The sequence below is a fragment of the Puma concolor genome, chromosome A1 (genome assembly GCF_028749965.1).
Source record: "Puma concolor isolate L17-30 chromosome A1, mPumCon1.1.hap2, whole genome shotgun sequence".
Taxonomy (NCBI): domain Eukaryota; kingdom Metazoa; phylum Chordata; class Mammalia; order Carnivora; family Felidae; genus Puma; species Puma concolor.
Window position 1 is genome coordinate 67,799,669 of NC_141667.1, and position 18,331 is coordinate 67,817,999.

Below are 18,331 nucleotides of genomic sequence, written 5' to 3' on the forward strand. Positions count from 1 at the left end.
ATGTGTCCCTCTCTCTCTCTGCTCCTCCCTCGCTCATGCTCTCTCTCTCAAGAATAAATAAAACATTAAAACATTAAAAAAATAAAAACTGGAAGAGCAAGGAAGTCACACACAAATACAAGAAAGGATGGCAACACGTCTATTAGAGAAACACTCTTCCTGCAAGTGTGTGGTCAGCTCTCAGTATGAAAGCTTGGGCCGCCTCTTAAAATTTTAAATAAAAATTATCATACAGCTGGGGTCTCTAGTGGAGAAGAATAGATTTTTCTGAAGATCCAAGGATTGTCAAGCATTCTATTTGGGACTGTCAAGCATTCTATCTGGAAAGCCTGGTTCTAGAAGAAATATAAGGGATTGTATGTATGTAACTGTAATTCTGCTTTAAAGCAATAACCAAACTGTTGAGATGGAGAATACATACCAGTTCTTTATTTTCACTTTTGCAGACACACTCTACCTTTTCAGATTTCTTCTCATCATGTAAGCAGGTCTTTATCTCATACTTGTCATTTTTTATCGGTCCAAAGAGACACAACCAAAATATAATAACAAGTAACAGCAGCAGAAACCAGGTTAAGGTAGTAATTAAAACTGCTGGAGCAGCAAAATTTATTGGTATTGCACTACAAACAGTCTAAATGTAACACGATAATATTTTTACAGAAAGCCAATATTTGAACAATCAACCGTAAAAATGTTTTAAAATACAAAGGAAACTTCCCTTCATCCAAATTGTATTCTGTATGATAAAAGGTTTTTAATTTCTAAACTGATGTTATTTACATCAAAAAGCTTTCAAAAAAGAGTAACTGTTAAGACAGGTCTTTGTTCATTTTCTCAGTGGAGAGTGCAGCTGGCATTTCTAGTAGACTTTATCCGGCAAACATTTAAACTCATTGGAAATTCTTAATTTATAATAACCACACCCAAATTAAGTGAAAATCAGTCCTCATCCTTCCATTAACACAGAGGGAAAGAGACCAAGCTACTGTTTAGCCAGAATATAATAAATCCAGAAACACAAATCCACTCTAAAGGTCTCAATTTGTAGAACGAGGTAAACCCCACAGGTGTTTCAGAGGGTACCTTTTCTGCTCTAATTGTTTGACAACCAAATCAAGCACCAGGAACTTCATTACTACCATAAATAGAATTACTCCAATGGTTTACTGAGAGTCTTTTTCCAAACATTACAATGCCCTAGAAGGTAAAGTAATAAAATGCTGTGATAATTAAGGCAAAAATTAAATGTTAAATCATTCCACATAAGACAAATGATTACTGAATAGTTTACAAACCTAGTTATAACATTTATTCTAAAGTCCAGTTCTCTTAATATCCTATTTAGTGAGACCACTTCAATTGTTTTCTGCCAGCTTTTTAGGTCCCACATAAAATTTAACATGACTCAGCATAAATAGCTTCACCTTGTATACACTAAAACCTACTTCCAAGAAAACGGTTTTAAGACTACACATCTTCCATGAACATTACCTAGTCTCCACAGCATAAAAGACACTTCAAACCCTTGTTTTGGAAATAGCAGGGTTAAAAAAAAAAAAAAAAAAAAAAAAATTCTTATCCCCTTTCCCATCCAAACTAAACTGCATATCCTTATTTTGATTAAACGAAAGACAATCTCATATATAAGAATATCTCACCTTAGTTAATCCATGAACTACAATTCCATTTGATTATTTTATTCTGAAATAAGATTAAGTTTTCATTAAAGCCAACAGGTAAAACTTATAATCTGAATTGTGTCAATACTTACCAAAGACGATTTTTTATAAGGTATTAAGCTAATGCATTTCAAACACAATCATAAGAAAATATGTGTGTGTATATATATATACTATGTGTGTATTAATATACACAAATATATATATACAATATAGTTCAGGGTTTTATTTTCCTTCCCTGTTACTGAAAAAAAGTTTGTAAGAAAATGGAAAATCAGTTGTCTCCTGTCCTAACTGAAGTGAGATATGAGCAAATAAGCAAAATTAAAGACTCCATTCTTTGGACACTTATATTTGAAATTAAACGGTACTCGTACAACATCCAAACACAAACCTAAATTGAACAGAGACAGCAGTGCCCTAGGACAGTAGTGAAACGCACAGAGAAACTCTCGTAGATACACCTTTTGTGCTTCTCTATCAGTGCACATGATATATACAGGACATGAAGAGTGTTAAGTCCACTGCTACTCATTCACTGCAAAAAGTATTAACACCTAACCAAACGACTGAGGAATAGTTACTACCTTGCTAAACTGCATTCTGTTTAAAACCTTTGCTTTCATTTGTTGTCATCCGTAGTTGATCTTAAAATATCACAAAAGAGGGGCGCCTGGGTGGCGCTGTCGGTTAAGCGTCCGACTTCAGCCAGGTCACGATCTCGCTGTCCGTGAGTTCGATCCCCGCATCAGGCTCTGGGCTGATGGCTCGGAGCCTGGAGCCTGTTTCCGATTCTGTGTCTCCCTCTCTCTCTGCCCCTCCCCTGTTCATGCTCTGTCTCTCTCTGTCCCAAAAATAAATAAAAAACGTTGAAAAAAAAATTAAAAAAAAAAAAAAATATCACAAAAGAATATTCAGCCAAGGTATTTTACAAAGAACTAACTTCTTAAAGCTTGAGAAATGACTAACAATGGTAGATTTGTGCCCAAAATGTTTCAACTGTAGTAGCTATAGACTGTTTTAGAACCTCAGTCAACGAATTAAAAGCAGCTTAAATTAAAATATTACATTCTACCTCCGCAAGTCCACAACCTGTTAACTAAAGACCACTCAAGGACTAAAGACTAGCAGAACACTGCCCATTTTACCCTAGAACCACACAGAAGTTTTCTTTGTTCCCAAATCCAATAGACAAGCTAAATGCATTGAGAGACCCAAAACAGCACAGGTGTCCATAGCCTGCCCGTCTGCTTACAGCCCAAGGGTCAAGTGAGATCATCTGTAGAAGGCAAGCAAGATTATGATCACTGCATGTAAATTCCCACTATGGCAGATTTACCACCATATGGATGTAGCACAAACTATTTTTCTATAGAAGGGATGAGATAAAAAAGGAGAGGTGGGGTGGGGTGGAGACTCTTATGGCCTCTTCCCGGCCAGTCACACCAAGAAACAGAATTAAGAAACAACCAGTCTTCAAATGGCATTCAACAGATAGAAGCCAAGAACCAAAACAACACCCAAACCCCTGCAAGAGCCCTCTCACCAAAAAAAAGCAGCACATATATATGTTCAGGGCCTTATTCTTCCATTGGATAAAAGAAGTCTACTAAGAGGAGGGCTGATATGGGACGAAGTCACAAACCAAGGCAACTGACTTCAACTGATTTCTGCATCCAATCCCTTTCTCCCAAGCACCCTTGGCCAATATGACACAGCTAATGCAAGCACTCTTGTCACGGTTATTTTCAGATTGTGCTTTCAAGCTGCTACTAGAGCTAGACCATCCCCTCTGCTAACCACAGAAGACACAAGACAAATGGAATCTCATTACTTGTGATTTCATTAATCTGGAGACCCAGAGTAAAGATTCAATTATAAACATCTCTCAAAATAAAACTTCCATATTTTACCATAGCTTTTTATTTACATTTCTTTGTACTTTAAAGTCTGAGCAACTAAGCTGGTGGCAGCCAGCCTTCCAAGTCCACTCCCATGTATGAGAGGTAGCTTCATTCTTTTCCTTAGCTTTAGACTACTGTTTCAATAGTAATGTGGTTTGTCACAAGAAAACTAGATGGAAAGGAATGGATCACCATTCAGGACAAATGTATAGCTACCATATGAAGTGACTATGACACATGCCTGACCGTGGCTGTCGGTGCTCTGAGTCACATTCCTGTAAGAAAGTAGAGCACTTCAGTGCAGCTGGAGTTGTAAATTATCAGCACAGGAAGGACTGCACTCTCAAATACTGGTCTCTGAAGTGAGAAAAATTACTTAAGATTTACTGGATTGCTTGGCAACGGTAAAAAAATAACTTTACCCAGAGCTAGGAAACACCCGGTAATGGCCATATATATTAGACACTGCTTGGCCTAGGCAATGATCATGTTTCTAGCCTAATACAACAGACAGCACTCAAGAATTGATTTATCTTCTAAAATTTCTTCCTTCCACTCTTTGCCCAACAACTACAGCTATCTTCCCCTCAGAGCACTTTTGTTCTGTAATAATTCTCTATACTGGATCTTGAAACTGCAATCCAGAACTCTATTTTGCAAGCACGGGAAAGAGCCTTTACTGCCTATTTGCAATCTGCCATCTTTATGACACAGGAGTATAAACTTCAAGAGCAACTCAATTCTAGGTAGAAAAAGCTGCTGAGAAAGCCCATCATAATCTCATTTTTAGAGTTTTCGGCAACTATACAAATGCACTTTAAAGGCTTAGGACAGAACATAAAATGAGGAACTAGCCAGGCTTTATCCAACTATCAAAAACAAGGTTTAACAAAACTGTACTTTTACTAACACTTGTTTACCCAGAGATAGGTACTTAAAGGAAAAGGATATTGACACCTTCAGACAAAATAAGTCTTGCTTATCATTAATCTGAAGTTAAAACAATACATATGAGCCCCTTCCCCAGGCCAGAATATAATCCGAGTCAAAATCACTAAGTAACACCTTTCTTCAATCAGAAACATGTTAATGAATTTGACCTTGTAACTATGATTAATATGCAAAGAAAACACTGCCTCAGAGAATACAGAGACACAATAGATGTCAATCAAAACACAATCTCTGAACAGGCAGAGAGAAGTACTGGTACAAAAATAAAGATAAAAAGCCACAATATATTATCATAGTAAGAAAAGTAATTTGGCAGTCTGATTTTTATATCGACTTTGCTCCTTACTGTTCAAGTTAACTCCTGTTGGAAACCAAAGGAGGGGGAAGGGAATTAGGTAACAAAATGTTTTTAATGCATACATGCACTTAGACCTGAATTTTTCTAATGACCACCATAATATGTTGAGTTTTATAATAAAATTTAAATTTAATTCCTATGGAAGGATGCCATTCACTTAGATTTGAATTTTTTTATTTGACATTACACAAAACTACTAAAGCCTTAAAAGACAAAATACCCAATCTTACAGCATATAATTACTTTTGCTGTATTTTGCTATACATCTTCATTATCTGCACTTACTAATTGATATTTAATAGAAAAATAAGGATATCCAAAGCTCAAAGCAGCAAGCAGTGACCACAAATCCTTTGACAGCACAGGAGACTTGTTTTTATATATTAACATGAAAATCCAACTTAAGTTTCAAACCTCTTCAAATTTTACCCATGCTAAGGGTTTCATTCAATTTCTGTCTCAGGAGAGTGTCACTGGTTGAAATCCTAAAACCATTCATTTGCTCTTTCTTAACAAAAAGCTTGTGAAAGCATGTAAATTATACCCCTACCTTTTGGATAACAATGGTTAAATACAAAAAACTTCACTTAACATCCTACAAATCATTACAGTTATACATAAAAGCACCTATAAAATTAAAAAAAAAGATTCACAGTGCACTGAACCTTGGAACATGTAAGGTTGGAACATAAGAACATTTAAAAAGTGGACTCAAAGACCTATTTTTCTCTCAAAGACATAAAACATAATGAAGCCAACACAACTACTCTTCTCATCTAGCTTCTTAAAATGCAGCACACAGAAGTAAATTATTGCATATTCAGCACACTGCTTTATCACTTGATTCCTTCAAACCATGCTATAATTTCTCAGAGGAGAAATCCAGTTCTGTGCTAAGCATGGCCTTTCTCAAGGTAACCTGAACACTGAGAAATACACAGGTTCAAGGGAGTAAGTATAGCAGATGTACATAAAACAGGTACACCCAACTTATATATTTTCTGCATAGTTAAGTCATATCACACACATAAACTTTAACTCACATCTTTTTATCTCAAACTGTCAACACAGCTAAAAGCCTCAAGTTACCAAAATCCCATCCCAACAATACCCTTATTCTGTTCCACAGTGCATTAAATGAAGCAGCACAACAGCAATAACATTTAACTATTGTTAAACTGCTGTAATTGACAAGAGAGAATCTGTTGGTTCTTAAAAAGGCTCACCACACCTTTAGAGGACATACTTCTGGTAACTAACTCTAATCTCTTTTGCTTTCATATTTAGAGCTGAAAAACCCAACTCTAGGCACCAGAAAAACTGACTAAAATAGAAAAAAATTAAACAACAACAACACACACACACACAATCACTGAAATTGTATGGTTTCCAGATGACAGTGAGTGAAAATGATTTACCTGCGAGGCAAACTAAGTTTTTACTCGCCTAACAATTTAACAGAAATCTGGAATGCTGGGACCAACTATAAATATGGCTCAAGGAGACCCAAGCAAAGCAGCTGTATTTCTGGAAAGAACAGTAAGAGCTTCCAAAAGCAGTCATATAATGCATTTTAAAAAAGGTCACAGAAGGATTCACAAGTTTATCACATTAAAAGATGCAGGATTATGAAAAACCTAATTTTAAACACACTGCTGTAATTGTGAATTCTCCTGCTTAGCACCAAGAGGGTGACACTTTTATTAATAAATAGAATTTCTCCTTTAAAATCAAGCCATTTAAAAGCTAAAGCAAAGAAATACCAAGTGAATTCCTTACAATAGTACTTCTTCTGAAAGTCCCACTGGGTTATATAGAATCCCTATTAAATAGGCTATCTATACAGAATAAAGATTTCTATAATAAAATTTACAAGCAGAGATATATTTTGTGGATACCACATGTAAAAAAAGATTTTTAAAACCCACATGACAGATGCACACGCACACATATGCTCACACACCACCCCTCAAAAGAAATACCTTCAGTGAGGTCAGAGGCAGCCCAAACACTAAACCCCTTTAAAGCCCTGGTGATTGTCCTCAATTAGAGCTGAAATCCTTCTTAAAACGGGCACTGCCACCCTTATTTAGATTTAAGAATCCTGAAGGAGCAAAATCTAGTGCCAGGAATGAGTTCTGTATATGCTACCTTCACGTTCTGATCCTCCCCTATTGAAATGCTTTACTTGTACTTGCCTGAACCATATGCCCCTTCCCTTCGTCCAGAGGCTTCAGCATGCCCATAAAAGCATGTCAGTTTCTGCTACTACTGAAAATTGGAACCTAATACATCAGTTTCCAGAGATCAATACCGAGATGTGATGTAAAACTTAATAATGTCAGTATTCCATTCATATTTACACAGCTACAACAGAAAATAAATTTTCACAGGAACAAAACCATTGTACAATACTAAAGGACTGATGGCAGGACAGTGAAGACAAGACCAAAGCAGTTGCCAGGCCCTGGATTCCCTGCTCCCCAGCAGGTTCACTGATCACTGACTGCACAAGGCTCTCAATGCCAAGTCAGAGTGTCCACTCCCCACCCAACCAACTCAGTCCCTCTCCAGGCTGAGGACTTTGTCCCTTAATGAAGTGCTAAGAGTTCGTTTTTAACATGAACATTACATAGTAGATGCTGGCTCTAAAAATAACCTTTCAACAAATCTCCAAGCAGAGGAGGATTAGAGAACCTAAGTGGTTAGAAGCAGAGAAATGCGCAAAATGCCACCAAAGCAGATGACCTGCAATCTTGACTTCAGTGACATTTTCAGTTCTTGCATTCATTTAGTATTTGTGAATTTTAAGTTTCTTTTAAAAATGTCAATATAAGGAAACTCTTATTGCAATCACTGTCATGGATAGATGGAGCATTCCCATTATATTGGCTACCTGATGATGATGATTCAAATACTATTTTCTTGACCAGAACATGAAATAAAAACCACAATCACACAGAAAAAATGCTCTCGTAAAAAGCAACTTAAATTCGTTGGCCAAACACTGAAAAGGTACATCTGTATAAAAGGTTTTAACTGCATTTACAGTGCAAACTCATGTTTCTTTCTACTCTCTCTTCTGCACAGAGAACAATATCTTCAGAAACATCATTGCCTCCCTGCATTTCTTTAAAACACCTGAGAAAGGTAAGGCTCAAAGAGACACCCACTCAAATGCAACAGGTCTCTGATCTTGGGACTTCCACAACACATCTGCTGCTATCAGAGGTCCAAGATTTTCATTATAGCATTATGGTCAAATTTAAAACTCAAAAAGGCTCTGGATGAAAAGGGGAACTTGCAATGACCATTACATGCCACAGACTGTCCCTCAGCATGTTCTAGCAACTGGTCTTCACCGGAGCAAGGCAAATCACATACAGCATCTGTTTAAAAAAATAAATACACTCGGTAACTTAGTAAGAACTCAAATACTGTCCTTCCTTTCTTTTGTTATAAAGGAATTCATATACAGTATATATTTTTGTCCCCACACTCAAAATCTAACATAAGCAGAACCATCAAAATACTTTCCTTTCCCTAAACTGGGGCTCAGCTGATTTTCTAATCTATTATTGTTTATTTTCACACATTCATTCAAAATCTGAATCTCAGCTTTTATTTATTTTTAAAACATTCATTTTTTGTTGTTGTTATTGTTTATATTTGAGAAAAAGAGAGACAGCATGAGCAGAGGAGGAGCAGATAGGGAGACACAGAATCCCAAGCAGGCTCCAGGCTCTGAGCTGTCAGCACAGAGCCTGACACGGGTCTCACACCTACAAACCACAAGGATCATGACCTGAGCCAAAGTCAGACACTTAATGACTGAGCCACCCAGGTGCCCCTCAGCTTTTAAGACCCTTAATGTTCACATGCTTTCAATAATGGGCATACTTTTATCTACCTCCCATATTTGTTTTTTGTGCCAACATAAAAGGAACCTGTTGACATAGATCAAAATGTAAGCACTGTAAAGATTACAAATGTTAATATAAGATTTATAGAGGCCAATTCAAGAAAACTAAAGGCAGAGCAGAGCTTACCAAATCTTTAGGGAACACATTAACCTGAAGAAAAATCCAAATTTTCAAAATCATGGTACAAGAAAACTCCCAACTTATCAGGGTTTCACTTTTTGTTTTTTTAAGGTAGAATAGAGACTTGACCATGAAAGATTAAGAAAATCTCAAATGAGGTTTCCCAAGACAAAAATCCGTTTATACTTCATTTTCAAAACAACTCAAATTTTATATATCAATACCATACCCAATTAAGCTGGGTATATGAAATGAGAGTATACCTTCTTTTAATGCCTTCTTCCCGAACATAAGGTTTTTAAATATTTTGTGAAGTAACTGACTCCTGAACTTACCTTAATTAAACTATCAGTCTATCATGTCCCCAACCACCCAACATGGCCAGAAAAATCCTACTAAGGGTACTTTTACCCTCACAACTTATATATACCAAACTACTGATAATTCCTATTACTTCACAGTTAACCTTAACTTTCCAAAATAGGATTAAAGCATCCCTTTTAAAATAGTGTTTATCTTGCTCAAATCATAAACAGTATTACAAAAAAATATGACTATAATGGTTCTTATTTCTTAGACTTTTCTATATGAAAGCCTTAAATTGAAATGGTGAATAGGGGCCCCTGGGTAGCTCGGTTGAGCGTCCCCACTCTTGGTTTTGGCTGAGGTCATGATCTCACAGTTTGTGGGTTCAAGCCCCTCATCGGGTTCTGCGCTGACCGCCCAGAACCTGGAGCCTGCTTCCGATTCTGTCTCCCTCTCTCTCCCTGCCCCTCCCTGCTTGTGTGCTCTCTCTCTCTCAAAAATAATAAATAAATGCACATCTATTGCACAGAGATTTCAAATAATTCAAAACAGCATATATGAAAAAACAGTGTAGAGGAGCTTGCCTGGGTGGCTCAGTTGGTTAAACATCCAACTCTTGATTTCAGCTCAGGTCATGATCTCGAGGTTGTGATATCGAGCCCCGTGTCAGGCTCTCTCTGCACTGAGCGCAGAGCCTGCTTGGGATTCTCTCTCTCCCTCTATCTATCCCCCGCCCACTCACATGTGCATGCTCTCTCTCAAAAACAAAAACAAAAAACAGTCTACTGCACTTTCAAATCTATTAAATCGGTATTACCAAAGAGCTTTCTACATTCATCAACATTACTTTCCAAATCAGATCACACACCTACTCTTTACAACTGAGAATCGAGATGTTGCAAATGTTACTTTAATAAATGCTATCCATAGGTACCACCTTAAAGTTGCTCATTACCTCCTGAAAGTGGGAAATATTCTCCTTCCGAAATAAGTGCTCCTCTTAACATATATGAGAATGAAGTCTCCTCACTTCTACAATACTAGGTTCTATCCCCCTCTAACTAGTATTTACTTACAATATTCATGGATAGCACAGTTTGACATTCACACACAAAAATAGCACACTGAAAGGGAAAATCGTTTCATCTTGATCACTTAAATAAGTTCAGTTTAGTCAGTTTCCTATTTAGAGAACGTGACCACATACCTGAACTCTCTACAGATCATGTGCAATTCTTCCTATTCATCTATCATAGTCCGTTACACTCTTGACTAAAATCAAGGTTAGGTCAAAACCAAACCGAATCCCACCAGAGATTTTAAAAAGAAAATGACTTGCCTGTTTCGAAATTATCCTGAAGTTTTCGTGGATGAAGTTTTTTTTCACATTTCTATTAAGAAAAACACAAACACAACATACCCTCCGTAGTCATTTCACTTAATATAAATGAGGAGGTGTATTATCAAATTTATCAGGAAGAAAATTAAACCAGGAATATAATCACCATCCCTAGTCCGTACTTGTATTTTTATTTATTTTAAGCCTAAAACTTTTTTTAGTTGATAACATGTAAAATTTAAAAACACCAGGAAAAAGAAAATTATTCATTAATTTTCTGAACCCTGAGAATTACTCTTAACATTTCAGTGTATTTTTCTAGCTTTTTCTCTATGAAGATACTGTGAATCCATGTATAATTACAATGAATTAAGTGGAATTATCCAGTACATAAGACTACTCTATAACCTACTTTTAAAATGTAATATACTCTGAATGTATTCTTTTTTGAATAAATAGAAATCCACACCATTATCTTTAACAACTACAGAGTCCTAGGATTTACATTTATTATTATATTCTTGGATAGACTATTTCCAAGTTTTTATTATTAAAAAGAGAAATGGGATGAACATTCTTTAAAATTTTCTTCTAGGGAAACACTTTAAGAACCTCTTCCGCCTTGCCATACAATCAGACTACTCTCTAGAAGGTTATACCAACTGGTTATTTTTAAGTGTTGTCAGCACACTCAACAATATACAAATGGCTCTCTTTTCATCTGTGTCAATCAGACAGGAAAAAAGTATAAGAGTAAGAGGCAAGTAGTCTAAAAGTAAACTGATCTTTAACATGTCTTTGCCTGTGAAATCAAAACACAAGTTAGGTAAACAGCACCTAGGAACTCAGGTAAAAAACTTTTTGCTAAAACCTTAAAACTACTATTTTCACCCACTTATTAAAAAAAGAAAAGTAGATGAAACTATAAGAAAATTCAACAGACAAATACCAGGACTTGCAGAAAGGATAAGCAAGGAGACCCATTAATTATGAATTACTTTCTGGAGCAAAATGGTCAGTTATTTGTCTTTAGCCCTAGTCTAAAGGCTATGGCACCAGCTACATTTTAATTTTCTAAATTCTATCAACTTAAAAAAAAAAAACAGTGATATTCTTCTTAACTATTAACTTTATTAAAATACAGACTCTATTTAGAAAAATACAGACAGAAAAATAGATGAGGACTTGCTCTTTCTAGAAAGCAGGGTTGACTATGCATTGTTTTCATAGTACTAATAATATTTAAATACCTACATAAAAAAATTAGACGTGCAGCTGAATGTTAGAAACCTGTAACTGAGAGTAGCCAGATATTTTAAGTGAGCAAATAACGCACAATTTCACCCCACAAAAATCTGTCAATATATTAATTCAACGTGCCTTGACAATGCCCTTGCTCCTCTCCTAAAAAGGGTGAACTGCCTTCTTAGCATTAGAACTGTTAAGTCTTACCATCAAGGGATTCTGCTGCTTGGCTGGCTGGCTGTGGACCCCGTTTGTTCTTTTCTTTTGATTAGGTGAGTCCTGATACTGTTTTCTGCCATTTCCCCTGATACTTTGATTCTGTTTTTCCAATAAGAAGAAATAAAATATAAATCTACAGTATAATGTAATAAGACAAAAGAATATAACGCCAAGAATATGTGGGGAAAAAAAAAAAAATATATATATATATATAATTAGCTGGTTGATTAAGAGTTTAGCAAAGTCCTCCCCCAAATTTTCCTAAAACACTGGGGAACCATACCATATCAATATTTTCTTATAGAAGACAGTGCTTCACAAAGCCAAGATTCCTCTAAAGGTATGAAATGGCAAATACAAGGTCCCTAACACTCTTGCCATATCCCATTTCTATCTACAGATTTTGTTTACAATGCATGAGTTAAAAAAAGAATGGGGGCGGGGAGAGGAACAAGTTTGAAAAGCTTAAGCAACGGTCAAAGAAGCCTCTCTAGGAATGCCTGGGTGGCTTGGTTGAGTGTCAGACTTCAGCTCAGGTCATGATCTCACAGTTCATGAGTTTGAGTTCTGCATCGGGATCACTGCTGTTGGCACAGAGCCTGCTTTAGATCCTCTGTCCCTCTCTTTCTCTGCCCCTCCCCCGCACAGGCTCGCTCTCAGAAATAAACATTTAAATCCAATCTGACAATCTTTGCCTTAAAAAAAACCAAAAAACAAAAAACACCTCTCTGTGAGGGGAATGCTAAGGTACACTGGCCACAGTTCTCAGGACAAGAAATATGTAGCAGATGTGATCAACTATTACCTAAAATCTGCTTTAAATTATTTTTTTTTTATTTTTTTTTTCAACGTTTATTTATTTTTGGGACAGAGAGAGAGACAGAGCATGAATGGGCGAGGGGCAGAGAGAGAGGGAGACACAGAATCGGAAACAGGCTCCAGGCTCTGAGCCATCAGCCCAGAGCCCGACGCGGGGCTCGAACTCACGGACCGCGAGATCGTGACCTGGCTGAAGTCGGACGCTTAACCGACTGCGCCACCCAGGCGCCCCTGCTTTAAATTATTAATAAACAAAAAAGCATTTTTAAATTAATAATCTCTTTTATACAAAATAAAGATTGGTGGCGTGCCTGGGTAGCTCAGTTGGTTAAGCATCAGACTCCTGATTTCAGCTCAGGTCATGATCTCACAATTGTGAGATTGAGCCCTGCGCTAAAAAAAAAAAAAAAAGCTCAAAATAAAGATTTTTTTTTAGCTGGTTGATTAGGAATTTATCAAAGTCCTCCCCCAAAATTTTCCTAAAACACTGGGGAACCATACCATATCAATATTTTCTTATAGAAGACAGTGCTTCACAAAGCCAAGATTCCTCTAAAGGTATGAAATGGCAAATACAAGGTCCCTAGCAATCTTGCCTTATCCCATTTCTATCTACAGATTTTGTTTACAATGCCTGAGTCAAAAAAAAAATGGGAGCGGGGTATTTTTTTTCTTTTTGAGAGAGAGAGAGTCCATGGAAGTAAGGCAGAAGCAGAAGAAGAGAGAGGGAAAGAAAGAGAGAATTTTTAAAAATTCATTCATTTATTTATTTAGAGAGAGAACACACACACACCCATGGGGCAGAGAGAGGGAAAGAGAGAATCTCAAGCAGGCTTCGCACTTCCACATGGAGCCTGACACAGGGCTCTAACCCACAAACCATGAAATCATGACCTAAGCCGAAACTAAGAGTCAGACGCGACTGAGCCACCCAGGTGCCCCAAGACTGGTATTCTTAACGTTTAGGCCATTATCCCTAAATTTAGACCTAAAGCCTAAACATTCAGTAGATGACATCTTGCAATTGTAGTGCTTTAACATGAGTTAATTTTCTTACCAAAAAAATATCTAAGTTTAACTTAAAAAAGTTTTTAAAATTTTTTAAATGTTTATTTTTGAGAAAGAGCACACATGAGCAAGAGAAGGGCAGAGAGAGATGGAGACACGAAACCCAAAGCTAGCTGTCAGCACAGAGCCCAACGCAGGGCTCGAACCCACGAACCTTGAGATCATGAGCTGAAGTTGGATGCTTAACAGAATGAGCCACTCAGGTGCCCCCCAAAATAGTTTTTAAACATTAATTTGCCCTTAGAGGTTTTGAAAGGACAGTTAAGAGAACTGACTAAAACAGTGTGAATAAAATATTTTATATTTTAAAATATACCAAAATACATTTATTTATATCCTATCTAATACCTACAGAAAAAATTAAGCAGTTCCTAAAATAGCTTGAAAACAGTAAGCTAACTTAATGATAAGGAACAGAGAACAAACTGATGGTTGCCAGAGGGAAGAGAGGTAGGGGGCTGGGCAAAATGGGTGAAGGGGAGTGGGAGATACAGGCTTCCAGTTATGGAGTAAGTCACAAGAATAAAAGGCAAAGCATAGGGAATATAACCAATCACATTGTAATGGAGCTGTATGGTGGCTGTATGGTGACAAATGGTAGCTATACTTGTGGTAAGCACAGCATAACATATAGAGATGTTGAATCACTATGTTGTACACCTGAAACTAGTGTAACATTGTCAACTATACTCCCAATAAAAATAAAAACTAAAATTAAAAAAAAAAAAAAAAAAGGATGGTAAGGAAATTGGCTTTCAGAAACTCGTATTACCACACACTTTTAATTCAATTTTATCCTGCTCTTCCGGGTATCTGTTTTTTTAGTGTGATACTATATACATAAAGTTTAACACTATAACCACTTTTAATTGTACTTTTCAATGCAAAAAGTTTGTAATTTTGATGAACCCAGAATATTTTTTAAAAGAATGAAAATAAACAAGAGTAGCTCAAATGATAAAGGCAGATAATACCAAGAATTAGTAAGAATGTGGAACAACTCAAGCTCTCATATATTTTGTTGGGGATATAAAATTACTTGAGAATATTGTTTGCAGCATATACTGAAGAACACAGGTATATCCAGGGATCCAAAAATTCTGTTTGTTACCTATACACAAAAGAACGGTGTATGCTCATCCAAAGATATGTACAGAAATATTCATAGTAGTATTGTCTATAAAAGCCTGAAACAGGTAACATCCAAAATGTCTATTAAGAGTAGAATGGATGAAGTGTGGTATAATCATGCACTAAATTCAATACAACAATCACCCTTTCACTGGTTGCATATATACCAAAGTCAGACGTTAATTCTGATTACTTACTACACTGGATTTACAGCAAAACTGTAAAGGTTAAGAAGACTCAGCCGTGCTTCAAATCACAAGTCAGGAATGCAGCAATCGTTGATCAACAATTCAGAGCTCTTTAACTGTTAATCTGCAGTTCTTCGATTCAGATACATTTCAAAATCAAATCTAAAGTTAGAAAAATCTTTAAATGTATTATCACTCACCTTTGCTTTTAAAAGGTCAGACATTTCAGAATGATTATTATATGGCTTTTGCTGCAGTGGTTGCCTGTGTTTCACCCACTGGTCACCAGGAGAACCTTCAGGAAATAACTGCTGACTGTGGCGGAATTTGGTTCGACTATACCAAGATTTAAAAAATAAAATTCAGATCAGAAAATTTTCATTTAAAGTTCTTCTAACACCAGATTACAAACTTTACCTTCTTATTTATCATCTCCCTGCACTGGGATGTACCTTACATAAGGACACAGTCAGTGAAGGCCTGGTGTTCACTACTTTTTGAATGAACTAAGTATTATTTTTAATCCCAAACTTTTCTAAATTAACCACATTACCTCCCCCTATAACTGATCATACCTTTAAAAATCTCAAGAAAATAATTCCAAATTTAGTTGAAACTAACAAATGTAAGTGGATATTCCTTCTTAATAGGACAGATAACTCACATTCTCACCAGGATGTTTAAAGTATGGAATTTGAAGTAGAAGAGGAACTGAAAATTTAAGCTATATTCTAGGGCAAAAAAAATTAAGGAGCTGAAGACAATAGATGAGCAAATTAAATAAAGGTCTGGTTTCAAATTCTTATATGAAAGAATTTGATTGTAAAAGGTTGTACTCATGCACTGGTCCGTAATAAAAAACAAAAAAACCAATATTCTACAGTACCATTTACATGTATAATACAGTCCAGAGTCACTGATCCAAAGAACTGCATTACAGTGATTGCTTCTGAATACTTGAGAGTTCTTCTCCTTTCCCATTAAAAAATTATAATAGGCGCGCCTGGGTGGCTCAGTCGGTTAAGTGTCTGACTTTGGCTCAGGTCATAATCTCACAGTTTGTGAGTTCGAGCCCTGCGTTGGGACTCTGTGCTGACAGCTCAGAGCCTGGAACGTGCCTAAGATTCTATGTCTCCCTCTCTCTCTGCCCCTCCCCGGCTCACACTCTGTCTCTCTCTCTCTCTCTCAAAAATAAATAAACATTAAAAAAAATTTTTTTTAATTATAATAAAATTGCAGCATCCCTACTTTCTTGAGACAAAATTCAGGTATTTCCTCTAACACATCACCAAAGACATTAGTCTATATGCTAAAAACACACTATCCCCGCCTAAGAAACTTGAAATTTGGTTAAAGCTGCTTTATTATGTCCTTATTCCACCTTCCAGGACCACAAAGCTTAGGACTAGAAGATAGGGGAGGCCTATCACACATTATGGTGGACCCAAATATGAATAAGCATACAATTTTTTTTCCAGTGTCACTATTTCATAACTTTTTAGTTGCACGTTTGTCTCTTTTTAATTTTGCCTACACTCCTGTCTACTTTTTCTACAGTGTTTTACTTTAGTAGTATATAATGTGGTGATTATAACCATAGGTTCTGAAAGGCAGAAATGATTCTCAGGGCATTTAGTCCAAACTCCTGTCCTCATAAAACCCAGCTAAAATGGAATATTCCCTATGTATTTAAAAATACTGACTATAAATGTGGTTACTCCTGTTTAATTTTTGAAGCCCTGGGATGAAAACAGAACATTAAATTAAATTAAAGAAAATGTAAAATGCAACTCTCTCTGAACCTAACAAAGTTCTAGCAAGCTTATTACAAACATACATGCTTATTTAACAAAATTCCTTACTCAGCCTACTCTGTAATTTTGATTTGGATACAATTAAGTTCCAACCAAGAAAATGTTCTTTGTGGTTCCTGTCCACATAACAGTCACTTTTTGCAGTACAACAGTCTATGTTGGAAAGAAGAGAAGCCACCCCACGTCTTCACAGTTCTATCTTTCTGAACAAATTACTCATCTGCACTCATCTCCCTACACAAAAACAAACCTCAACATATCTTCCATTCAACCACCTTCAGATTCAACTTCCTCTTAAAGTAGGATATAAGAATAGAGAAGTAACTATAAACACACAGATTTTTTTTTTCCTCATGTTCTATCCATCTAAAAAGGTGGTACCCTCTTGTGTATACTATTTTAAAATGAGCCTGAAGCTCCTTTCCAACTCCAATTAACCTTTTTCACCTCATTAAAAACCCTTTATAAAAAAATTTCTATTATCTATGAGACTAGTAACAAAATAGTACCTACAGAAAAGAATTCAACACCTCTGGAAACTTTGGAAGTAATACATTAGTGTTAAACACTATCAGAAGGTAAGAGCACCTTGGTGGCTCAGTTGGTTAAGTGTCTGACTTTGGCTCAGGTCATGATCTTGCAGTCCGTGAGTTTGAGCCCCATGTCAGGCTCTGTGCTGACAGCTTGGAGCCTGGAGCCTGTTTCAGATTCTGTGTCTTCCTCTCTCTCTCTCTACCCCTCCCCCACTCGTGCTCTGTTTCTCTCTCTCCCTCTCAAAAAATAAATAAAAATTAAGAAAAAAAAAAACTATCAGGAGGTAGGAATCCTATGAATGTATTTCTTTACCTCAATTTTTCCACAGTGGGTTTAGCTGGTGTGCTACCAACAGAGGAAAATCCATTGTCACTGTCTGAGGAATCTCCAAATCTCCGAGAAAGCCAGTCCCTTAATGGCCTATGGAAACATTAAGAATTCACTTTTAAAACTGGGCTACGTAAAGAAACTATCAGAATTATGAAGATTACTTTAGTATTTTGATAAACAAGGACATACCTGATAAAGGGAATGGCCATAAAGAATTTGTTAGGTGCCAAACCAAGTTTGGATTTTGGAGTCATATCATTTCTATGACAGGGCAATTTCTCAATGGAGAACCACTCAATGTTCTGAGACAGAAGAAAAGAATTCACTGAATTATCATCAAGGAGTTTCCAAAAGCAATTTCCTACTTCATTGAATTGCAACTTGAATACTGTCTAGCAAC

The 18,331-nt window shown here is 36.4% G+C and overlaps 1 protein-coding gene across 1 annotated transcript in view; it reads right to left on the reverse strand.

Moving 5' to 3' along the window:
• Window positions 1-407: 407 nt before the first annotated feature.
• The window catches only part of DCP2 (decapping mRNA 2), a 51,614-nt gene continuing 33,690 nt past the window's right edge, over window positions 408-18,331 (reverse strand). The window contains exons 6-11 of the mRNA XM_025923725.2: window positions 18,121-18,233; window positions 17,914-18,021; window positions 15,454-15,589; window positions 12,036-12,146; window positions 10,584-10,635; window positions 408-8,284 (exon numbers count right to left, since the gene is read on the reverse strand). Coding sequence (XP_025779510.1) covers window positions 8,121-8,284; window positions 10,584-10,635; window positions 12,036-12,146; window positions 15,454-15,589; window positions 17,914-18,021; window positions 18,121-18,233 — 684 coding nt within the window. The 3' untranslated portion in view covers window positions 408-8,120. The remainder of the gene's footprint in view (window positions 8,285-10,583; window positions 10,636-12,035; window positions 12,147-15,453; window positions 15,590-17,913; window positions 18,022-18,120; window positions 18,234-18,331) is intronic.